General features: G+C 46.4%; 3 protein-coding genes across 5 annotated transcripts in view; 2 read left to right on the top strand and 1 right to left on the bottom strand.

Moving 5' to 3' along the window:
- The window catches only part of LOC149347751 (uncharacterized), a 175,206-nt gene that overhangs the window by 59,478 nt on the left and 90,611 nt on the right, over positions 1-25,117 (top strand). The gene's annotated exons all lie outside the window — the stretch shown is intronic.
- On the top strand, positions 1,631-18,535 carry LOC149347755 (uncharacterized). The gene is made up of 5 exons (XM_089586037.1): positions 1,631-1,756; positions 3,543-3,694; positions 5,901-5,968; positions 14,316-14,393; positions 18,399-18,535. The coding sequence occupies exons 1-5, from the start codon at positions 1,631-1,633 to the stop codon at positions 18,533-18,535; spliced, it is 561 nt and encodes a 186-aa protein (XP_089442163.1).
- Positions 19,809-23,167, bottom strand: LOC149347754 (uncharacterized). Its single transcript, XM_089585668.1, has 2 exons — positions 22,982-23,167; positions 19,809-20,230 (listed from the first exon to the last, which is right to left on the bottom strand). The coding sequence occupies exons 1-2, from the start codon at positions 23,012-23,014 to the stop codon at positions 19,856-19,858; spliced, it is 408 nt and encodes a 135-aa protein (XP_089441794.1). The 5' UTR covers positions 23,015-23,167; the 3' UTR covers positions 19,809-19,855.

Here is a 25,117-nt window from a genome sequence, read left to right as displayed (position 1 = left end):
GCGACCAAATCCATATCTCTGCCTATCGTATGAAGTAAGGCATGCTGTTTTTTCTATTCTGCTTAATTGCATAATTAATTGAGATTAACCAACTTCTCTAGAAAACAGTTTTGGCAGAAAATTGTTTTTTTTTATAGGGGTGTTACGTCCCAAAGCGACTGAGGCTATGAGGGGCGCCGTAGTGGAGGGCTCCGGAAATTTCGACCACCTGGGGTTCTTTAAGGTGCCCTGACATCGCACAGCATACGGGCAGAAAATTCCAATTCGAAAGTTAGCGAACGGCACGCAAAGCATCCGATTGGACAGTTTCTAATATTCCATCTATTACCTATTAGTTTTTCCGCTCAAAATAGATGCCCACGAAATACAAAAATGCTGGTGGTTTAGCTCCGGTTAAACCTAGTAAGGCACGGTAGCTTCACATGTTAAGCTTAATTGGTAAATCTTTTTATTCAGCATACTTCATACTGTCGTCGTAAGTTCGCAGTTCTACGAACTGCTACGGCCGGGCGTTCATCGTCTTCCATCGCGCTGCTTGTGGCCTGGGGGCGCTATGCGCTCTTCCTTATATTCACATGTTATGACGTCATCAGTCACGTAAATCACGTCATGTCGCGCATGCATTCACGTCACATATCACACGACCACCCTCTTTTGACCTTGACCTTGGGCACCATAGGACAGCTCACCATGGTAACACCATAACCTCTTCGTGGTTTGACCTCTGGCTCGCTCAAGGTCAAAACTGAAAGCACGCTAACCTCGGCTTTACATGGCCTAGGGAAGCTATGGCTTCAAAACAGATCCGAAATGCAAGCGAACAGATTCTTCAGCCGGGTGTGTTGCGGATTTAAAGGTGACAGGACAAGGACAGCGACGCGAATGCTGGCTGTGCGATTTACGCCATCGATTAGCTTCCGTCGTGTTTTTGGTATAGGTTCTGTGTGATTTTCCTCCGCATATTCATCGCTGCTGAACCTGTCCAGGAGAAACCCTAGAAAATAAGTGAGTTCGTTGCACAAAGCATACATTTTTTTCCGCTAGAATTTCATTTTTTTATTTTTCAGCTTGCGATGCAATTTCTGTGTCAAACTGGGATATTTATTTCTGCTTCTATTAAACGGTTTTCTCAGCAGCACCTTTTGTGGTTTGACTCTTTCCATTAGTGCTGTCTTCTCCATTTTGCTTTGGTAACGACACCCGCTTCTACCAAACCGCAAGCGTGCGAAATGTTGGTATAAATTATACACACTAAATATCAATACGCCTGAAAGGGGGTAAGTTGTCCTCTAGCACACGCCCTTTTTATGAAACAGAGTGTTCCCTACAAGAGTGTTTACTACCTTTTTATTCCTTTCAGTTTACAGTGTAGTAAATAAATACAAGAGAAGTAATTAACGCACCTGCGTATAAAGACTCCAGTACAACATGCATGTCGTAATGCCTTAAAAGCTTCCCCTGTCACCCTCTCTGTCCAGCCGATTCTTTCTGTCCCCTTTGTTTTTATTCTCTATTTGTTCCTTTTGTGCTTGCAGACTAGAGCGCCTGTTTCTATTCACCCTGTTTCAATGACCCATTTAATACAGACTAGCACGCCTGGGCTGAGATCACAGCTCAATACAACTTCAGGATGCCGCACAGAATGGTCGCATTAACGCTCATCCTCGCTACGGGCTCAACCACAATTGTCCTAGGAAAGCTCGGACGTCCGGGGGGACCACAGAAGTTGCAGTCCGTCGTGCAGGACGCTTTCAAGGTACGCGCCGTACTCTGTGCCCTGTCTCACAACTTGGGAGCTGTAAAATGCAAACTACGAATGCCAGAAAACTCCTTTCAGGGCGCACAGTACTCTCTCTAGTGCTGACGAGTCGTTCCTGATGGTTTGTAAGCTGTCGCCCCAGGCTCGTATCTTCCACTCTACTGCAAGGAAAGCATGACGTAGTTTTTATAGTAATGCTTTTCGTTTGGACGCGCAGCCGGGTTAGAAAGCTTAGAGTCATAATTTTTTTTTCCCCAGTGGCAAAATTTTCCAGCCACTCTAAGGAAGCTTCACGGCTGTCACCACCTAGCTAGCAACACGTTCATCAAACTTTGTGGCGCATGTTTGTTCGTTTTAATGACTATTTCAGCCTATTTAAAGCATAAATCGACAGGTATCAGGAATATTTCATTGACAGAGTTCAAGTATTCTTCGAATTCCTCCGTGCAGTCCGCTAGACGCCGCACAGAAGCAGAAGCGAAACTTTGAACGAGTCGCAACATTTTTCTAATCCTTTTCTTTTCAGAGTTGGCGCATGACATAATGTAAACATATTGTAAACTACGCCGCCATCAATTGAGCACACCTGAGAGACAAATCGATTAATACCAATGCAGTAGTTTTTAGGTGGCTACCATGGAGGTGGTGCTTATTGTTCTGTAAACGTTAGGTGTCGGTAGCCTTGAAGCTTCTCAGCCCAGCGATGCGCCCAAAATGATCGCGCTGCTCTTTGAAATTTTCAACTCTAGCCCGCTCCACTCCCAAGCCGATAGGACAGAGTGCGCCCTTCTACTCTGACGGGCCAGCATTTCCCTGCGGAGGAGGACTACAGGCATCAGCACAACACTTGATGTTCACTTCGAAATGTCGCGGTTAATCTATGCTCAGCTCAAACCAGGCGGATTCAAATTTGCCCCCGGGCCGAGCTTGTTGTCTAGCACAGATGACAGGCGTAGTCCTGCCGAGAGTGGAAGTCTTTGCCAGTGTATCTATGTCCACATGTTCTTTGTTCACTACTTCTCTATAATATAGTGCTACTAAGGCGTACTGCTTTTGTCAGAAGTAAAGAGTTCACGCGGTTTGCTCCTTAGTTATTCAGCTGGGCTTCTGCGGCATCCCTGGAAGTCAACTTCCACAGGAGTAAGGAGCAGATTCGCTCTCACTTTCGAGAGGTCTGGAACGCCGGCGATACATAACGAGCCACACAACACGATAAAGGGGCAAACCGCTTAGTCTCTGTACATTTGGCAAAGACTGTAGATGAGCCATATTAACATCAAGATCTCGTTTTACCTTTGCCGATTTCGCTCCCTAACGGAGTGACTAACGGCAGCGAGAGTTTGCTGCTTGGGTTGGCAACCCAAGCCAGGTTCAGACAGTATATGCGAAGGAACAAGACAAAAATTTTTCCCATAAAAAAAAGTTAAATGCAGAAGTTGAAAAGGCGGGCGCCTGGATAGATGAATGAACCACTGCACCTATATTTAGATCCGAATCGCTGCACATGCGACCCGCTTGAAGACTTGGAGAGAGCACTCCGAAGTGTCCAGAACTAACTGCTGGCATCTTTTTGTGTGTGTGTGTTTGCCCCGGCTGTACCGTAGTGATCATGCATCGTTAGTGCCCTGTTCTGGCTGTAGTCTCTTTGTGTACGCGATGCCTTTTCGCTCGGAGTTTTTCGTGGGGCTTATAAGCTGCGGCTCACCACAACACTGGCGCCGTTTACTGCATAGAAATACCTATTTAATTGTCGACACACTTCTACTCCTCTTGTGCGTCGCAGGTATTCCAAAGCTGGCCTATCGTCATTGCCATCTCGGACTCGAACAATGACACCATGTTCCAGTGCCTGATGGCGACACGAACGCAGCTCGATCCAGTGACCAAGACTGCGACGTACCTGTGGGTCCTTCCGGAAACAGACCATTCACCCTAGTACGAATCATTGTTGAGTAATAATTTTACAGCAGCAGCTGTTAAGGCTACGTTTCCCTAGTTACGCGGCGTCGTCATCGGCGTCGTAACAGAAAGGGGAGATGAACAAAGATAGCAGGTGCCGTTCTACGCTGATTGGTCGGTATACTCTCGCCACTAGTGACGCCACAGAGAAAAAAATTCAGGGGGGCACTTTGTTGACCTAAAGAGCGGTGAGGCGAAAGCCTTAAGCGCGGTGTTGCTGCTTGTGTCACTGATGCGTTGTTAAGATGTTAGGCTTCATCTCTAAGAATGAAATGCGACAGCGTCTTGCAACGCTGCCAGGGAGTCCACAGAACGCCATCGCCCGTTCGACTCGCCTTGATCGACGGTAAATTGGCTTTTGAGGAAAAGAAATGTATCTGTCTCGCATACCTTGGTGGACACCTAAACCTCGCCGAAACGGGAAGGGAGGAAGGTGAGAGTGAACGAAGACACTGCATTCACTAGACGGGCCTTTGTTCATTCCAAATCATCGAGGTGGCATGGCGGAGTGGTTAGCATGCTCGTCTCGCACTCCGGAGACCGGGGATCGATTCCCGAACTCGACCAATTTCCTACTCGGTTTTATTTATTCATCTGGCCTGACTAGAAGGGTTAATTAGGCTAATTGGGTAATTGAGCAATTAACTAAACTCAGTCCCACTTACTTGGAGCATCACTACACGATCCCTTTAATTGGTTGCATGGTTATTAGCCAAAGTACAATTGGCCCCGTTTGAAATTCGCGCACTGTGAGGTCACGACCGTTTCGACCAATCGAAAAGCGTGATATTTCTGTCGACAACTGCTGCTTACAACGATGGGGCATTAAAGGCTTAATACATAAATTATAAAGGGCCGGAAAAAGAAAGAAGAAGAAAATTGTCCTGCCCGCACCGCCGTTTCGGACAATGGGCTCAAGAGAGAGAGACAGCAGGTGCAACGCACCACGTTGATTGGTCGGAGCGCTCTCGTCGGTAGTGACGCCATAGAGAGAGAGAAAGGGAACAGGCGCAATGCGCCGCGCAGATTATTCGGTACACTGTTGCCATTTATAACCTCATTTCATGCCACCCAGCTGTCACTGCAAATTCCATTCGTCGGAATTATTTTTGTTGTTATTTGGGCTTTTAGAGCGGTACTTGTATGAAGGGCTTTTGACAGTACAAAGTGTAATTGAGAACTCGCCCCCTTCGGCCAAAAACATTGTGGAGAGAGGCCTAAGGTGTACGGGACACAGGGAACACAGGGCAGGTCATCTCTGGCCATGCCATCTGTGGTCATGCCTACATCGGTCATGCCATCATTAGATATCTCTCGCCAAGCAGGCGAAGAGATGGGAGCTCTCGTGACGAGTATGAGGAGCAATTAAGGGCCAGGTCGTGCATAACAAACGCAAAGAAAACTGTACCAAAGAGGGGACAACATAGCAACAACGAACAACGCTGAAATTTCAACTGGTTGTTCAAGTTTATTAGATGAGATATCGCTCTAAATATCGAAGGCTGACAGCAAAGAGAACGAGGGCGAAAAACAATAAAAAGTAGAAAACACGACAAAAAGACGGCGCAAACAACACAGTTGTGACATGATCAATCCGGCTCGTACGTACGTGAAGAGAGACTAACCTACAACTGCCGTTTTCAGCGCCCAAATTCCATAGACAACGGCCTCTGCGCCATTCAGTTCCAGCGAAATTAGTTGGACAGAAGAATTTTTCGAAAACTTTTTAGCGCGATATAGTGACAATTGTCGTCACACCAAAACGCACCGATTTCTGGTGTCACGATCTTCGCCGACTGATTGAGACAAGTCACGTGACCTTGTGACGGTATCACAACCTGCCAACTGGATTGAGAGCAACCTTGCTTCTTCTGAGCAACCTAGATAGAGTGATCGAAATGAAAACTCAGAAAAAAAAAGCGATATATGGAAATGTCGGCACCGTTACCACATATGACATTTCTGGTACTGCAGCTAGCAGTCCGAATATCGCCGATGATGTACCAAAAATCGCAAAGGAACTGACGCCAACACGCACAAAAGTCGAAACAGAAGCTGCTACAAATGTGGAATCTAAAGCTGTCATATTACTCTCTCGAGATGATTTTAGTGCCCCCATAGTTTTGTTTCATTAGAGCTTGCGTCTTCTTAACATGGTTGTAATCCTTTCGCAACTGTGCAGTCAAGAAGTCCCATTCCACGCAAGACCTGGAGAAATTCTTGGTACGCTGGTCATCACGGTCAATGATGGTGAGTCATTCGTTTGCAGCAACGCTCATTCTTAGAAAAAGCGTAGTAAATCAGAAGAGCATCGTATTTGTATGGATGTAAAAATCAAATTAATATAGTAACACCGCCATCGCAAATCGAAGTGGATAGTTGTGGAAGATGTACAAATCAGCTAACAATTGTGGACAGAGAAAATTGGAGGGGACACTTCAGCTCCGCTTTAAGGGTATCATGTGATGCGTAAATTTCTCATATACAGGGTGTTTCACCTAAGAGTTTAGGCAATTGTCAAAAACAGGATTTTGGAGTTAGAAGAGTGTTTTTTTTTCGGCATAGCATTTTCAGCGCTGTAGTACATCAGACTGCCGCTAAGACGCGCTAACTTGCAGGCTAGTTAACTAATATTGAGTAGTTAACTTTTAACTACTACTGTTAGGCTACCTAATTATTTACATCCCAAAAATGAACAAGGGAGGGGAAAACCTCAGGTTGCTTGAGCCAACGTTTCGACAAGGGGACTTGTCTTCGTCTGGGCAAAGCGTTCATCATTGGCAGGGATTAAATAGGGCCTTCACTCCGAGGAGGAAGGCCCCGGGGGTGGGAAGGAAAGTGGTGTGAGAGGGGATATGTGTCAGGAAGGGGAGGGAGGTGAATCTTGATTCTTTAAGCTGCAATAGTGGAAAAACTTATATCCAGGGGGTGTGTAATGAACAAAGGCTTTTAAGGGGCTGCGACGGGGGGTTGGCGCTGGATGGACCTGAAAAACTCAGATAAGAGGATTAGTCAGCGTGGTACAGGGAAATGAGAACAAGGCAAACAAAATAGGCTGACCCTGGAAGGAGAAAGAAAACGGGGGGGGGGGGGGGCATTTCCAAGGAAGGAAAAGGCAGGGGGGGGGGGGGGGAATGGCCCGAGTTCAGAGAAAGCCAAAAGGTGGGGGCGGAGGGGGTAACAGGAATGTCATGGTTTCCGAGAACTGGTAGTAGGGGATTAGGAGAAAGAAAAAAAAGTGAACAAAGGGAGAGGGTGAGAAGGCCGGAAATGTGGTGGAAGGTATGACGTGGGAAGGGTGCAAAGAGCGATAGTATACTCAGAAGTACTTGTATTTGGCCGTGTTGGTTCATAACTTTTCAGGAGGACACAGCGGCGCAACAAAAGACCCGGACATAGAAGCAGACAGGGACAAGCCCTTGTCCCTGTCTACTTCCACGCCCGTGCCCCCCATCCCGCCCCTGTGTCCTCCTGAAAAGATAATATACTTATGCGAGGTTCTAGGAAATGGTCTGGGCACGTGTAAGACATTTGTTAATTGAAAATTATGCTAACCCTCAAATGTACCTGAGAGATTCCAGGTTTCCTCTAGACATGTTAATCCCTGTTGGTTGCAGTGTTTTAAATTTGTGGATTAGGGATGCTTCTCTGTATTTTCTGTCCCTAATCGATTTGAAGCCCGACTGAAGAATGAACAATTTGAGTTCGTCGAATTTGTGATGGCGTTGATTAAAATGGGTCGACACTGCCTTCTGTTCATTCCGTGTTGTGTCAGCCCGGTGCCCGTTTAATCTGGCACTCATTGTTTGCCCGGTTTCCCCGATATATTGTTTCTGGCAGAAGGAGCACTGGAGCATGTAGATAATATTGGACGATGTGCAGTCAAAACTAGTCTTTATATCGAAACTGAAATCGTTTGCCGTACTTTTAACCGTAGTGTCCCTTTGTAAATGTTTGCATGTCTTGCATCTAGGTCGAGAGCATGAAGTTACTGTCGGTGGTGGTTTCTTACCGAGCCTAGCATGCACCAGGATGTCCTTCAGGTTTGTGTTGCGTCTGTATGTTACCCTTGGTGCGTCGGGAAATATTTTCTTGAGACGGTCGTTACCAGTTAAAATGGGGTGGTATTTCCGCAGGATATTGTTTATGTTTGGAAGCGCGTTTGAGTTTTTCGTTATAAGTGCAGGAGGTCGTTGACTGTTAGCTTTTGTTCGTTTTTTAAGAACTACATCTCGTTTCAAAGTGGTTGCTCGTTGGAACGCATTATTGAGGGTTGTCTGTGGATGGTTTCTGGTGATTAGTGTGTTTTTTAGCGAGTGTAGGTGTTTAAGGTAGTCGTCGTCGTCGCTACATATTCTTCTTAGTCTCGTTGCCTGTCTACGAATATACCTTGTTTGCAGTGTCTTGGATGATGGCTAGTGAAATCTAAGTATTGTTGTCGGTCAGTGGGCTTCCTGTAAAGTGTGGTTTTGAGCTTGCTATTTTCTAAACGGACAGTGATGTCAAGGAAATTGACTTGCGTTTTCGAGGAGTTGAAGGTGAATTTAATGCTAGAGTGGCATGAATTGAAATGTGTGACGAGTGTCTTTAGGGTCTCAGCCCCATGCTCCCATATCATGAAAATGTCGTCTATGTAAAGCAGGTATATAAGTGGTTTTTTTAGAAATGAATTTAGAAGTTGAGATTCTAGTAGCCCCATAAAAATGTTCGCGTAAGTTGGTGCGAAGGGAGTGCCCATGCTTGTTCCAAATACTTGAAGGTAGTAAGAAGAATCGAATTCAAAGTAGTTGAGTGTTAGTACCAATTCAAGTAGCGTGAGGTACACTTCAGTTTCGTGCGGGTGAGGACTTTGAGTTAGAATTTTGGAGAGTGCGTCGATACCTTCATTTATGGGAATGTTTGTGTACAAAGCGGCGACGTCAAGTGTGACAAGTATGGTATCTGCTGGGATAATGGAAGCGTCATTCAGAGACTCTATTATGCGGAGAAAGTGCGGTGTATCCTCGACAAAGGAAGGGAGGTGGGTAGGAATATCTGCAAGATAGTTGTTCAGGAAAATTGATAAGTTCTCTGTGGGCGTGTTATTGTTTGAAACGATAGGTCTGCCGGAGATATCTGCGATAAACAAGTCTTCTGAGGAAACCTTATGGATTTTGGGAAGTAGGTAAAAGCGTCCTGCCTGTTTGTTTAGCGGATTTAAGAAGTGGTAGTCGGACTGCGTGATTAGTTTCCGTGATAATAAGTTTGCCGGTTTGTTCAGAATCAATTTGCAGAACTCTGAAGTGGGATCTGAATCTAATTTCCTATAATGACAAGGGTTGTTGAGTTGCCTAAAAGCTTCTTTTTTGTATTTTTCGGCCGGCAGAATAACTATGCTACCTCCTTTGTCTGCAGGCTTAATGACTATATCGGTTCTAGAAGCTAAGTGGTTCAGAGTAGCCTGTTATGTTGGGGTGACGTTTCTGCGTTTTCGAGCTTGCTTTGTTTGGTCTATAATTTCTTTCGAGACAGATTTAATGTACAAGTCTAATTCGGGACTCTGCTGCGCTTCCGGCGTCCATGTGCTTTCGGCTTTAAGAGGGATGGGATTAAGGCTGGTTACTTCAGTAGGGTGAGTACGTGTTGACCACGTGTTACAGGAAAGAGCTAGGTTAGTAATCGGGGTGTTCGTTTTTTCGGCAAAGAATTCCTTAATTCGCAATCTTCGCGCAAATTCTGTGATATCTCTGTGAAGTTCATACTCGTTAAAATTATTGTTAGTTGGACAAAATGTAAGGCCATGCTTCAGAATCCGTTTGTCGCTATCACTTAAGGATTTGGAAATATCGACAATGGTGCTGTCAGTGTCCTGCGGCGGAAAAGGCGTATCTTTTGTCTGTATCGAAATTGGCGGGCGGTTGTTAAACTGTCCAGATGTATTCGTATCTGGCGGAAATTTATCTCTAATTTGTTTACGCTGTTGTTTATCGTGCAGCTTTCGTTCCTTTCTGGCTACAAAATCTGCTAGTGCCTGGCTTTCGTCCGAATTATTGACAGACAAGTAGCCCACCGTAATTAATATTCGTTTCAGTTTTTAGAACTTCGAAAACGCCTTTTCGCTCGGCGCTTAAGCCCAACAGATTTCGGGCATACATCGCGCCAAAATACATGCCCTTTCGAGAAGCTTGCAGGCAAAGCAACCTCTCCAGTAGACGTAACTCATCGAGATAACCCAAATTTGCAGGGCCACAGAGCCTAGCGCAACCGCAGTTTCAAAATTCTATAAACTGATATGAGCGTTACCTACGCTAGGCTACGCGCTTGTCATTAATTATGCATCCTAAGAGTAAGAGCTAAAAATTTAACTATGTAATATCAGTTATTAGCAATATCAGTTTACGTTAGCGCTCGTCTAACGCAAAAAGCCGATGTTTAAAAATTGTGTCCTAGGCGAAACACCCTGTATATTGTCACGTTGTAGAGACGGCAATCCAGCGGTCAGGAAGACACCAACCAGTCTTGGAAACGAAGCTCTTTATTTGGGCTGACTTGCGCCCGCAAAAGAACTTAATCACTCGGCGGCGGCGTAAGCAACAACCGTGCTCGTCAGTCGTCGAACTACGAATGCCCGCTGTTCGCGGCATCGTTCAATTTAAAGCCGGCAAGGAAACTTCGAGATAACAGGTGAAGATGTTCTACAGTAATCTGGAAACACGTAGATGCAGCTATTCATGGATGTGATCAATCGGGATTAGTGCGGTCGCTTCTCGGGTCACGAACAAAAATGATAACACCCATTTCCTGCGGCCTTGCGCGAACGAACGGACACTACAATGATACGTGGCAATATAGAACGTCATCCTCTACTTCACCTACTAGACCCCTGGGTGTCCTCATACCCCTCTTGGCGCAGTTGTGCAGCGGTTAAGCGATGCGGCACTGCCCTGCGATGGCAGGTGCGATGGCAGGTGCGATGGCAGGTGGGCCTTGTGCGACCCAGGTTGCTCTTCCCGAGCGACCCATCATTAATTTAGCCGCCACCTGCCATGGTGGGCAGGTTGTGATGACAACGCAAGGTCACGCGACCTAGGTGGCCCCCACCTGCCTCCTAGGTTTCTCTCTGGGGACCACCTGCCGGAGCCATGCTCGTGAATTTTCGCTCACAACGTCGACGCCGACAACGCTGACACCCGTTTTTCTGGAGAAGGCCTTTAACGCTGTCGCGTTAAAAGGGGGAAAATGAGTTAACGCAGTTACATTAGTAAAGGTGCACTTTAGTTTTTGGCGCATGGCAGTTTTAAATTTCCAGAAGTTACTATTTCGAACGTTTAGTTACTTCAAAGGTTTTCAAGGCACGGTGTATGCATGTCCCTCTCATGTTCTTTACCTTAGTATAACGCGTAAAAACGGCTGTTCCTGAATCTCGCGTTGCAAAGATGTAAACCGTCCTGTGGGTATTTTCATTCGGAAAACTATACCTTAGGGTGCAAATCCGGAGATTTCTTGAGCTGCACGTATTCTAATAAAAGTATCATTGTAGGTTTTCTTCGTCCTGGTCATTTGCTACGAAGTTTCGCAGTCGTGTATCATTCTTAATGCGAAAGCATCAGAGTCACTGTTCACGACAAGGGCCGGCGTCCGTCAATACGTGTCACGAAAAAGCAGGCGGCTCCCTTGCAGCGGACGCCTTCCCACCGTACTAGGGGCAGCGTGCCTATCTTTTCAGGTGGCAGTGATATAAATTAAAATAAATTTAGTGCATTTGCCACCTGCCCACCGTGGCACTCCGCATCAGCCTATTGTTAGGGTGGTAAGACAGTCTCGCGATGAACTGTTTGTGCAAAAATAAGCCTCACGTGAGGTCGGGAAGAGCAGATTGGATCTAACAAATCCTACCCACCAGTGGGGCTGTGTTCTAAATAGCCACCTCCCAAGCAGCTCAAGTAATATCAGCCCAATATTGGAAATGAATGGTTTCACTCTGGTCCTCTGTAGGAACGACATTTACCAATATGTTTCCAGCATTGGGCCGATTGCCTGCGCTGCTTGGGCTGCTGCGACAGTGGCGCATTGCTTCACCATTGTGCCGCTAGGGATATGAGGAAGAACCCAATGGGCACTAAACCTCCCTTGAACGTTAGAGCGACGTTTGGGAGATCCTGCGGACATCCACTGGCGTTTCAGTGCCCATTGGGGAGAACCTGCGCGGGAGGGAGCTCTATAACGCTATTGCATTGTACTGTAAAGAGTAGATTTTTGACTGAGATGAGAAGAGTCCATGTTTTTTGTTCCTGAGAAGGTATATTTTGCAGTTAGGCATTTTCTGCACTTTTTTTAGGTGATCTCTACAGGTTACGATATTGTGGACACGTCGCGAACATTACCCTGTGGTTGATTCCTGTTCCCCGCTTGCTGAACAAACTTTTGAGGCTTGCATTAGGTCGCCTTGGACATTTCGAAAACGATGTTATCGTTTCCAGCCGCTATTTCATCGATTCAATGTGCGCATGACTGTTCTTTTTATTTTGTTCGTGACGTCGTGGCTGCGCCAAGCAGAGCATCGTCCATGGGAATGAATATTTTTCGTTTTAGTTTGCTCATTTTATGTTTTAAAACGGTTACACACGGTATTTTGGTAGACGGTTTGGTATGGCGTGGAGAGAGGACTATAAGCTATATGGTGGAGTCAACGATTTAAAACATTGGTTAAAAAAAAACTCGGGGGGGGGGGGGGGGGGGGGGCTTTAAGACGGGATCTTATCCACCCGCTTTTTTGGTCAGGAACAGGCAGTGGTTAATGTGGCTGAATGTTCGTTTAATAGCATGATGGTTATGCTGATTTTAGAAATCTGAGTAGAAAGAGAGACGTCTGTAATGTGAAGAATGATGGATCTCTCGACACAAGCAACGGGTCTATGGCCAGCTGCTTAACACTTTGGTAGAGAGAACGTGGAAATAAGTGGTTAAAGGCAGAGTAAAGATGGCAGGTGATGACGGCTTAACAGAACGAGCTGCACACGCGATGCATGAGGCTAACTACATACATACGCACACACGTCGCACGCAGGCTGCATGAATGCTTCAGAAAGGCTCGATCAGAGAAGTACTGTCTGGAACAAAAGTCCGTAGTGGTGCACTAGTGGTGAATTCCAATCGCTGATCCTGAGCTGTATGTCCACTTCGTGACAGCGCGCTGGCATCCGGCGGAGAGCACTCGCCTCAAGTTTGTGTTTAGAATAACGATGCTCCTGCTAGAGCAAGCTGAGGCGCTTCGCGCGCTGCTAACAAATTACCTGCCACCTTAATGCCCCGGCTTTCTCCAGTGCTGTCGTCTCAACAGGCAGTTCCTTACTCCCTGAAATTAGATCACGGAGTTTTCGAACGCGCAGCTACAGGAAAAAATATAACCAAGAAGGTGATACATGTGCAGTGTGCGGTAGATCTGTATGTGATGGAAACCATCCGGATGTCGATGCAGGCATATTCACTCTCCCTGAGGACCTAGCTTTGAGAGATAACGATGGTCGTGTGAATTAATCTGCGGTGGAAGTTATTAAAAAGCGGTTGGAAGATTGGTGGCTCGAAAGCAGAGAAGTTACATAATGTTAGAAGTGTAGGATTAAAAATGTATTTAAAGAAAATGATGAATATATAGACTAATTTAAAACAGTGCTAGAAAAATATAAAGAAAAATGAAAGATAAAAAAAACCGAGCATGGTGGCAGGTGCCACAGTCCCGTTTCAAAGGGCACGCTCTTTCATCCATCCACACGTTTGCTACCGAGCGGGAGGAAGCGCGCCTACGTCATGAAGACCTCCGGTCGAATCCGCGGATTCCGGCAGGACTGTAGGGAACTGCTCCATGGAGCAGCCTTCGTTTAGCGGCTGCTCCATAACTACGATCGGATGAGGCGATCCGCGGTCTATGTCTGTGACTGGAATAGAGCTGTGCCCAAAAGCGCTGAAAATGTTTATCCGCAAGTGCTCCAACTGCGGGATTGGAAGCCGCCATTAAGTGGCAGCTGAAGCCGATGGCTGCGTTATCAGCCGGCGGTTCGAGGCCGCTACTGTTCCGGTGAAGGTAGAACTTGGGCATTATAAAAACTTTGACATCACTGTGGCGATCCGCACTGGAGTGATGCGAAAGCAAAACGTCCAGATACTATATCGACGTCCGTGGCTGTTCTGACGTCCATGTACTATATCAACGTCCACGGCTATTTCGACGTCAAACTGTAGTTTTTTTTCGCGTTTAATTAACAAATTACAATCTACCAAACAAATATTTCCCTCGGCGACTTTTCATCGCACATTACCCGCCACAATCACACTTTCACACATTTATCTTGAGAGGGCGACGTAACCGTGCGGACAAAATTGCGGACACTTTTTTGCTGACGCGACAGAGCCATATAGTGCTGTCGCATTAATAAGGGTAGTGAATTCAGGTCATAGTTGGCAGATCGCTCAAATCGCGTACTGGATATTTTTGTTCCGAATAGTGCATAGGATTTTCTAAAGAAAAAATCTGATGTATAACTATGCCTGTGAAAGTCGCCTGTACTTCAGCGGGCAAACGAGCATGTTATGGCTCTGAGTTTCTTTCATTCGTCCGCAGACCCGTCGCTCATGGAAGGAATATACTACTACGTGGTCGACGAGTGCATCGTAATGGATCTAGAATACCACGGACATCGTAAGTCATCGCTCCGCGAACTGCAATAATGGCAAGAAAAAAGAGAGAAAGCCGTAGTAGAGGTTTTGGAATTAATTTTGACCGCCTGGTGATCATTAACTTGCACTTACATCGCACAGCACACGGGCGCCTTTTTCGTTCCGCCGCCATCGGCCGCGGCGGCCGCGTTTCGGTTTGGTTTCGTTTATGGGGTTTAACGTCCCAAAGCGACTAAGGCTATGAGAGACGCCGTAGTGGAGGGCTCCGGAAAATTCGACCACCTGGAGTTCTTTAACGTGCACTGACATCGCACAGTACACGGGCCTCTAGAATTTCTCCTCGAAAGAAATTCAACTGCCGCGGCCGGGATCGAACCCGCGTCTTTCGAGTCAGCAGCCGGGCGCCATAACCACTGAGCCACCGCGGCGGCCCGAAGGACAAGTGGAGGCGGAACGCAAAAGGCGCTCGTGGGCTGTGCGATGTCGGTGCACGTTATAGGTTTGGTTTATGGGGGTTTAAATTCCCAAAACAATTCAGGCTATGAGGGACGCTGTAGTGAAGGGCTCCGGTTCTTTAACGTGCACTGACATCGCACAGTACATGGACCTCTAGAATTTCGCCTTCATCGAAGTTCGACCGCCGCGGCCGGAATCGAACCCGCGTCTTTTTTTGTGCAAGCAGCCGAGCTCCACAACCACTGAGCCCCCACGGCGGCTAGTACAGGTTAAGGGTCCCCTGGTGGTCGAAATTATTGCGGAGATATCCACTACAGCACCTCTTTCTTTCTTCTTTTACTCCCACCTTCCTCCGTTCCCTTATGGCGCGGTTCAGGTTTCACCGAGATAAGGGGGCAGATAGTGCGCCATTTCCTTTCCTCAAAAACCAATTTACCAATTTTACCAACAGCCCCGAGATTTTGGCGTAGGCTGAGAAATCTGAGGTGTTCTTTGTTAGTCCCGAGTCCTAAACAAAGGTCTCTCACAGCTCGGAGCGTTGCTATAGCGCTCGAAAAGCAATAAATTAGTCATTGAGCATTAGCAGATGGTGAAAGCCTCATTTAGTGAGAGCCTCGCAAACAGGAGAAAGAGTGCAAAATTAATTAAATGATTCATGGATCTCTGGTCAACCCCCTAATGATCTTGGACGAGCCAGGCTCGTCACACGCAAACTATCATTCGGTAATGCCCACTTAAAAGGCATTCGTCATTATCTACATTCGTAGATCCGTGAGAGTCCTCATACCACTCATGGCGCTGAGGTGCAGCAGTTAAGCGATGGGCCACTAACCTGCGATGGCAGGTGCTGCCATCAGGAGGGCTTGTGAGACCCAGGTTGCCCTTCCTGAGCAATCTTTTGAGGACAATCATTAATTTACCTGTCATCTGCGACGGAGGGCAGTTTGCGATGATGTCACAAGGTCACATGACCTGGGTTGTCCACCTGCACCTAGATTGTTTCTTCGGGGACCGTTCGAGGACTTTTCGCTCCCGAAAAACGATGAAGCTGGGTTTTTTGGGACACAGGACCCCTGATGCTCTCAGGTTAAGCTCTGAAGTTTGTGACGCGATAGATTTCATAGGCCTTTTCAGCGGCCTGAGGTCCTGTTTTCACAGACACGGACGGTGTTCTTTTTGTTGATTGCGTTATTTTTATCATTGATTACTTTTTGTTTACCAAAAGGCACAGAAGTCCTTCTTTTAACCAAGTGGGACGAATGCGCCTCATTGGTCAAGGGCTAGCGGAGGCCAGGTAACGACCCCAGGGGCAGCGTTTCTATGGTCCCGGCTCGAGCATTTTTCTGTTCAGTTCAATCACTGCTCTTTCTCAAGAGACATGTGTAATCACAGTGGAATGACGTCGCAACCCTGAAAACCAATGAGGGATTGTCTACTGACGTCATCACTATTGTATTGTGACATCGTATTGGGGAATTTCAGTTACCCGCGTGAGGCCATGTGTTTGTGTTGCCACGACCCTCCCGACCAATCCGGATTTTCTCGACACGCCAATGCCTGCTTTATGCTGAAGAGGACACTAAACCCTGTCGCGTTAATGCATGTGAGGAGAAAAAGACACCAGGAAAGATATCAAATGACGGCTTGTTCGCAAAAACCTACAGCTATTGAGCTCTTTTGCATTAATTTTCAGATCAGCAGTGCAGCTGATAGCTGGTGGCAAGTTTATCTCTTCCTTGTATGTGTGCCTCTCATTTCACCATAGAATACCACAAGTCGCGCCTGAGCTGTGCGTATTTGATTTCTTTGTGCTCTTAGGAGAGAATTCGTGCCCTCATTACTCATACATCGGAATAAGAACTCAGGCTATGCTTTCAACAAATTTTCTTACCTGATTCACAGCTCTGTATGCCCAACAAAAGGTTAATCCTCAAAAGGTTAATGCTCGATTTCTCCGCTCTGGTTCAATAAAATTATTCTTCCTTTTTCATGTAGCCAGCTGGCATCCAAGCGCACATTTACGCCAAATTTCAGGCACATACTTACGTTACAGGTGGTGTAATACAGCTGTCCACGTACTCGTGTGATTGTGTGTAGGCTCGGCCGTTCTGCACTTATCCGTTTATGTGAAATGACCTAGTATTTTACACAAAAACGAAATATGAATTCAAAACGCCACCCGATCCTGCCCATACAGGAACAAATAGCAGCGCCATCCAGAAGTCATTTCTGTTTACTAGCTGTGCTCTGTGCTCGACTTGTAGCCAGTCGCCCATACCGGCGAAAGCACCATACACCACCACAATCAAAATGCAGTTATGTTTCAGTCAAAGAAAAGCAATACAGACCGAAGTGGAAGTCCGTGCCTGACAAAATTTACCTTAAACGGCGCAAATCTGAATGAATACAAAGAGCAGACGAAAACGTCATCATCGTCAGCCTGACTATGCCCACTGCAGGGCAAAGGCCTCTCTCGTGTCTCCCATTAACCCCGTTCTTTGTCAGCTGCGGCCACCGTATCCCCGCAAAATTCTTAATCTCATCCGCTCGCCTAACTTTCAGCCGCCCCCTCTACGCTTGCCTTCTCTTGGAATCCACTCCGTTACCCTTTAACGTGTTAGCAACGTATGCACCATTTAATACATAATGTACTATCGGGGACAAAAGTGGTATATTCCACGCGGCGGGAGCCGGAGCAAAGGAAAACTGCGGCATTTTTGCGAGCTAAAGCACGAAACATTGAAACGAGCCAAGGGACATGCCTGCTGATAATAAAGGTCACGCATTTGGCTGTCTCGATCCCAGATGGCGCCTGTAGATGGCGTCGCAATGCAGTTTTCCGTTGCTCCGGCTCCCGCCACGTGGAGTATAACACTTTTGTCCCCGATAGTACGCAGCAATACGGCATCACGCATGTAATGATGGCCAATATTTTCTCTAGCTCTGAGAAACCAGCAAAATGAAGCAAGAAAAACAGAATACAAGCTGAAAGTTGATGTACCTTAAACAAGAATTCTAAGGGCTACAAAACCAGATATGCACACACAAAAGCAAACGTATGTAAAGAGCAAGTTGGGCGACAAAAGAAAAGAACAGGTGGTCGTACGCTGCAGGTACGCAGTTTCAGGCGACGGATTTTCTTCAAGTTGAAGCCTCAGAGGGCGGTTCCTTATCGGCAACACTACTTGTTTCAGGTTATGCTCATTCAAACTGGTATGCATTTTCATTGCGTCTCTTCAACGCGAATATTCCTTTTCCTCCGCGAGCCAAAGATGTAAATATTTTCCCCGCCTTTCCTGTCTGTTACTGAGAAACCGTTGTCCCATTGGACCCACTGAAGACTCACGGCACAATCACAATGAAAAACAGCAGCGAGAAACGAACACTTGCACAAAGAGAGTTGGTTGTTTCAGTGGTGTCCCAATGCTCGCACGTGAAAAAGGGAATTCATTTAGGCTAACTTATTGGCGATGGTGTCGCCGTGTCTCACACTTTAACGACGCTTGTTGCTCGAATAATTCTATGGCTTCATTACCTCTTTCACTGCATGATATTTCTCTCAAACTTGCAGAGTGCCTTCTGTGGACGCGGCCCAAATACAAGGACTCGGTTCCTCAGGATTGCATCGAGCATTTCGTGGACACTTGCGGTGTCGTGCCCCCTCCACACAGCAGGGATCTCTGCCCCGACGGAGAGGGCGACTACTAGCCTTTCATGCCAGGGAAAAGCGCCACTATTTTAATCTACACGACGACTGTGTACGGGCCTTTCTCTCTGGGTAGGTGGCATTAGTTACGCCGTCGAATGTCGTAGCAGAAAATTTCTCGTCCCTAAAACGCACGCACAAACTGAAGACAATTGTAATTTTAACATGCCGACCTTTCATAGACTATACAGCTGGTGATTGCTAGCTTATATTCTTGCAGAAATAAAATATGGAACAGACTCCGTGTGGTGTCCAAGGAAAGCCGCAATTGTTCTCGCGCTCTAAAGGATTTCATTAATAAAGCAATGTAATTTCCTTTGAAGTATTAATTTATCCTAAAAGTAATGTTGTATGGATGTCCATGCTTGAATGTTGCAATAAATTTCATTATTCTTGTCACTGTATTTAATGCGTTATTTGAATGTTTGTATAGAACGTCTGCTTTTGGTTTTCAATTTTTTTTCGCATATCAAGAGGTGGTGATTTAATTCTTTGCTGTTTCCTTTATGTATCTTCTTTGTTATTAATGTATAAAGTTAAGACACTGCTTGGGTATGTTATCTTGTGCACTCATTGCATGGGTCCAAACTACCGAATCGCTAGGTGCCGAGATGTATCTGTCACCCATCTTTTGTATTCATGTTACAGCGTAGGTAGCAAAATAGATTGAATTTATATCCTGCTGGATTAACACCGCAGAGCCATTGTCATGTTGCTATTTTTCCCGTTGTACGCAGCAGTTCAGATACAAACTCCTGGCTTGAATACGTTAAGCTGTAGCTATAAGAAAAACTACTGAATAGCAACTGCCTACAGCGCTGACGCACAACCGACTTAACCCAATGATACATAAATGAAAATGTCCATGCGTAGTACAAATATTCGGCACAACTGACGGTAGGGTATTATATTTGGAATTTGCTCTAAAATGAACTCACAGCCGGGGAGCGAGCCTGGGAAGACACCCCTATATCCCCTAAAAAGTAACCGGAAGGAAGGGGTGTAGGGAAAAGGAATTGGGATACTTGGAGGTGGCTGGTGCTATTTAGTCAGGAATTGGTGCAGCACGGGTTGCGGGAATTGATCGCAGCAGAGCCGAGATCCGAGCTCTTTTTTGTGCCTCCGTAGAGGGAGAGTACTAGATTTTCGGCTGAATAGTAGGTCTCGGCCTCCAAGCGTTCTTTCACACCACGGGGCATCCGACATTCCGTGACAGATTACCACACAGAGGCAGGGTTTCTTCTCACCTCCCGACGAAGCAAAACCACTCGAAAATTGCAGATTACGCCAGAATTTATTTCAGACTTTATACAATGGCAGAGCTAGTACCTTTCCGTCATCAGGGTGCGGCCTCGAGTCTCGGTACCGGGCAGCAATCTTCCAGCGTTATCTCCGTACAACCACCGAACACCGGTTATTGTGGAAACCTTCTCTCTCCCGCCAACCTGCTCACCAGGAGTCTTAGGTTGCTGTACTTCGCGTCCTTTCCAGTTCTTTCCTCTGGGAAGGAAGCAACGGGCACCGGCCAATTTCTTGAATCCGGCGGCCTTTGCGCAGACCTTCTTTTTTCCCCGACAGGGCCCTTTCTGGACGGTGGCAGGACATCGGGAGTCCTCTTCGGAGCGGTGAGCTTTGCTGCTACCGCCACTCGATTCCTCGGCATCAACCTGCCGACCCCCTGGCCAGTCTGAGCAGTTCTGCGTGGCAAAGCCAGCATCTCACTTTATCCACAAACACACACATCCACAGAAACACACACACATCGCTTGTCTTGACTTTGCAGTGACTTGGGTTTTCTCTTTTTTTTATTAATACTTTATTTTTATTTATTCCGCGGACTGCACGCTGTGCTTTGGCTATCTGCCTGCGTCTAACTTATTATGACGAGACTTTTGTTTTCTTTTCTTATGAGTTTTTTTTTAATGCTCTGTTTTTCGCTTAAATTTTTTTTCTTCTTTGGAACATTTAGTTATTTTTCATTTATTTTGAATTGGCGTTAAGCCTGGCAAAGCATTGCTGGTCCAGGCATCCTCTGTCTTTCTTTTATGTTTTTTTTACCTCTTTTTTGAGAGGACCAATAAAAGGGTAAAAGGGCTAGTTCCTCTAATAGTTAGTTACCCACTAATGTTGGGCTATTATGCTCCGATAAGATTCTAGTGTTAAACATTCCCAGGCTTAGTTTGCAATGTCGACCGGTTTGAATCAAATTCCTTGCACATTCCACTGCGTCACACGTTCGATCTCCGCGAGTGGTTAATTAGTATAGTCATACAGGATGCGGTGCTGAAGTTCGTTGTCGGTAATGGTCATCCAGATCAGTAGGCACCCCAGCACTGGGCATTAAGTTCAAATTTGTGCTCTGGTTTTTGCCTGAAAAACCCCAACGGCACCTAGATCCCAACGATGGGTGTCTTGAAAGCTAGGTACGTGCTCGACTCTACGCCGAAGTGAGTATCGACGGTCCGGCTTTTCGAAGTTCTCACATTTCAGTAGTAAGGAGGGGTTAACCCCGTGAAACCATGGCTTGCATTAGTGCATTTGGTTTACGGCTAGAGCAGCGTTATAGTCGGCTAACTTCTTTCTTCATTTTGTTAAAAGCGCCAAATTTTTTTTGTACAGCGAAAGCAGTAGCCCAGATGCAACCGCTGACGAATCCTACAAGCACCGTTGTTATACTTCAGCAGTTTATCAGACGTAATAGAGAACTATATTCATTACGCCATTAAAATAACCAGGGACCGGTTTACAGCTTTCAAGCATTACGTTTCGTTTCAATACCAAATCAAGTGATTTGCATAGAGGTTAGGGGGGGGGAGGGTGCGATGTTTGCAAGAGTGAGTACAGAGTCATAGTTGTCCGACAAAACTGTTCGCAAGTCTAGGGGAAGGAGTGTGAGGGCGTGACGTGATGGAACAACATATACAACTCGCATCGAATTCATACATTGGACAATCGCGAAATGTCCTGACAAACTCACCCATAAAGTTTAGTCAAAGGGTCTGCTGCAGTAGCAGGAGCGCACGACACATCAGTTTTAGTTTTTTCGAAAGGCAATTTGCCTAAGCAACGTGAGGAGAATGATAAAACTCTTACACCTTGCTACCTAAATTTTTCTCAGTTACATGGTGTGGTGTGGTGTGGTGTGGTATGGTATGGTATGGTATGGTATGGTATGGTATGGTATGGTATGGTATGGTATGGTATGGCATAGCATAGTGTGGTTTATTATGGTAAGGTACGGTATATAATTCTCTTCTATGGTTTGGTGCGGTGCGATGAGGTGCGGTATACATGGTCATTAGCAAGAATTCGGGACAGAGCCCTGACAGAGCTGCTACTGCTGTGGCCCATAGCTCTCCAGTGGACGGCATTCTGTCATTCCGTTTCTTTGTTACGTCATCGATTATGTCAATACGCTATATTTAATACTCACCGCTATGCGCCACGTAGTGGAAGCTAAGGGAACTATAAGCGCTTACCTTGTATTAAGGCGGAAGCCTTTAATGCCTCAACGTTGTAAAGAGGAGTTGTCGATAGAAATGTCACGCTTTTCAATTGGTTGAAATGGCCAATCAAACCAGGATCTCCGCAGTGCGAGACAAGCAGGCTAACTTCTCCGCCATGGCATCTCTTTTTTCGGTCTTTAGTGCTAGCTCGATAGTTTGGAATGAACAAAGGCGCGTCTAGTGAATAGCGTCTAGTGAATACGGTGTCTTCGTTAACTCCCACCTTCCTCATTTCCCTTACGGCGAGGTTCAGGTGTCCATCGAGATACGTGAGACAGATACATTTCATTCCCTCAAAAACCAATTTAACGACAAGCGAGGCGTCGGGCGATGGCGTTCTGTGGACTCCCTGGCAGCATTTCAAGACGCTGTTACGTTCCGCTCTTAGAGGCGAATTAACATCTTAACCACACATCAGTGACAAAAGCAGTAACATCGCGATTAAGGCTTTCGCCTCGTCGCACGTTAGGTCAACAAAGCGCCCTCCTGAATTTTTTTAGTCTTAATGATGATGTGGTATGGTGTAAAAAAGGCATAACAAATATTTTATTTCCTCTGATTGAATGCTGTAACAGGCTTATATATTTTTTTTCAATCCGGAGGAGAAAAATTTCTCTCAATTTGAAAGTATAAATCTGCCTTATTTTGGAAGGCACGTCCTTCCGGGCTCACTTACTGGTGCAAGCTTTCGAACGCTTCGTGTTCCATCAATGTTAACACAATTCTTTCCGTGCAAAGAAGCTGACGCCAAAGCCTGCGTAAGAAATTCCAAAACTGCGGTCCCCTTTCCGCGTACTTTTCCCTGATAGCACAGTTTGCCATTAAGTTCGCCATTCGCCAGTTTGCCATTCCCACCATAAACCCGTACAGCTTCCTCAGAGGAAACGAACGGAGGGGCAAGCGCATTGAAATATGATAGTCAGCTGTGAGCCGTAAACTTACCATGTACGACATCCCCGGCTTTCCCAGCTCCATTGCAGATGTGCACCCGAACAGGTTTACCGCTATGTGCAGCTCAGCGCGTCGCTGTGACGGGCCGCTTCACTGGCCTCATAGGTGCGTCGTGGCGCATGGAACACCACATGCTGCATGGGGCTGCGACGCACCACGGTCATCCGGTGTGCCTGCTGCCGGTTGTTTCCATGGCAACGAAGAATCGGCATCGTTCACGCTTCGCCTGTTGGGGCGCCGCATAATGAGCTAAAGGTTACGAAGCAGGCGGGAAGTACGCGACTGTAGGCTGTACCGAACAAGTGGCTTTGGACCGGCGAACAAACATACTCAATACGCGTGGTAGCATGTTGTGCATCCTGTGCTCTCGCTGCACTGTCGCTTTATGTGTGTGTAGCTTATCCATCTCTTCTTTTCCTGAAAAGCCTAGAATAATAGAAAAAACTATGCTCCAATATTTGTACACTCATGGCCGGATTACCGGCCATATACGCAACCATTCTGGACAAAAGCATTTGTGAGTGGAAAATCTTATGAACATAATTTTTAGTATAATGCATGATTCACTACAACAATCAATGTACCTGCAGCTCACTCTATGGCAGCCTCGGATTGTTTTTTCTGTGGACGTTTTTGCTACCGTCAAACGCGTTCCCCATTGGTGTTCGACGGCAGTCTCAACTGCTTTATGTGATCGAGGAAAACGCTTTCAATTAAAGATTTTGCTTCTTATAATAATGAACGATTACCTTCAAGATTTTTATAACAAAATGTCACAATTTTCCAATTTTTATAAATTTTGTCCGAGAATGTTGAAAATGAAAAACCTTCCACAGCCCCCTATACAATTCCATTGAACATTTCAGATCTTTACGCCGTTCAAACCACGAAATAATGAATCATTGATAATACCGTGTGTTATCCCTAGAAGACATGACACTTTCTCGTCCATTTTGTTTCCCCAAATTGCTCACACCCTTGCGCTATTAAAGGCATCTACACTTCAAGTGGCCCGCATGATTACGCGCATCTCACACAGACGTCATGGCATGCGCGAAGAAGACACACTCAAGCTGGTCAGGAGCCTAGTGGTCAGCCGGGCGACATACAGTCTCCCGTACTACAATCATATCAAAAGTGAAATACAACAGGCGGACGCGATTTTACGCAAAGCGTATAAAACCGCGCTTCGGCTACCCCATAACACCTCAACTGAAAAGCTCTTAGCCTTGGGACTGCACAACACGTTCGAGGAATTACGGGAAGCGCAGCATGTTGCCCAAATGCGCAGACTACAGCAGACCTCCACAGGCAGAGTTCTTTTAAAGAAACTGGGCTACACCGAACAAATTCGAGAAATATTGAGAACTAAAACGATCCCCGATGAGTACCGCAGCACGCTCAGGGTGGCACCAATACCAAGAAACATGGACCCGAACCTCCACAAAGATCGAAGAGAGGCAAGGGCCGACCGCTTACAGAAAACACACGCATCCCAGGATACAACAGTGTATGTCGACGCTGCCACATATGCCATGACTAGGGGACAAGGCACCAACAACGCAGTGGCAACTGTAGTCAACTCGGAATTACACGAGATTACCAGCGCCTCCCTGCAAGACTGCACGATAGCTGAGGCTGAAGAAGCGGCCGTCGCTCTAGCGGCAGCGGAGGGCTATCGGACTGGGCGGTCACTGACAATTCTTACTGATTCACAAGCAGCCTGCCGCAACTATCTTTGCGGCAGAGTAGGTCACAGAGCGCTCCGCATACTCCGCTCTGTAGACTGCAAGACGCTACAAACACATGCAAAACCACACAAGCCGATCAAACATAAGATCATCTGGGTACCGGGGCACACGGGGGTGGCAGGAAACCAAGAGGCAGACAGGATAGCTCGAGGATATACTAACTACCGAGCATCCAACGTCAACGACCTTGAGGAATCCCTGCCAGTACCTCAGGAATACTCGGCCATACTCAACAACTACAAAGGCAGCAGGATGCGGTACCCACCACCGCACAAATCTTTAAACAAAGAAGAGGCTGTCACATGGAGACAACTGCAAACGGGGTCATATCCAAATCTAAACACACTAAGTAAAATTCACCCCACACTTTACGCAC

Source organism: Amblyomma mixtum, chromosome 4 (assembly GCF_055824585.1).
Source record: "Amblyomma mixtum isolate Tamu chromosome 4, ASM5582458v1, whole genome shotgun sequence".
Taxonomy (NCBI): domain Eukaryota; kingdom Metazoa; phylum Arthropoda; class Arachnida; order Ixodida; family Ixodidae; genus Amblyomma; species Amblyomma mixtum.
Note: the sequence above shows the minus strand (reverse complement) of the source record. Positions and strands in the feature narration are given on the sequence as shown.

Bases quoted from the DNA above. Each gene is read 5' to 3' on its own strand.
- LOC149347755 (XM_089586037.1), top strand. From the start codon at position 1,631: ATGCCGCACAGAATGGTCGCATTAACGCTCATCCTCGCTACGGGCTCA. The intron at 1,757-3,542 runs GTACGCGCCGTA...TGTGCGTCGCAG, and splicing joins TCGTGCAGGACGCTTTCAAG to GTATTCCAAAGCTGGCCTAT. The intron at 3,695-5,900 runs GTACGAATCATT...GCAACTGTGCAG, and splicing joins GAAACAGACCATTCACCCTA to TCAAGAAGTCCCATTCCACG.
- LOC149347754 (XM_089585668.1), bottom strand. From the start codon at position 23,014: ATGGAGCTGGGAAAGCCGGGGATGTCGTACATG. The intron at 20,231-22,981 runs GTAAGTTTACGG...TTTGCCACGCAG, and splicing joins AGCCGGGGATGTCGTACATG to AACTGCTCAGACTGGCCAGG.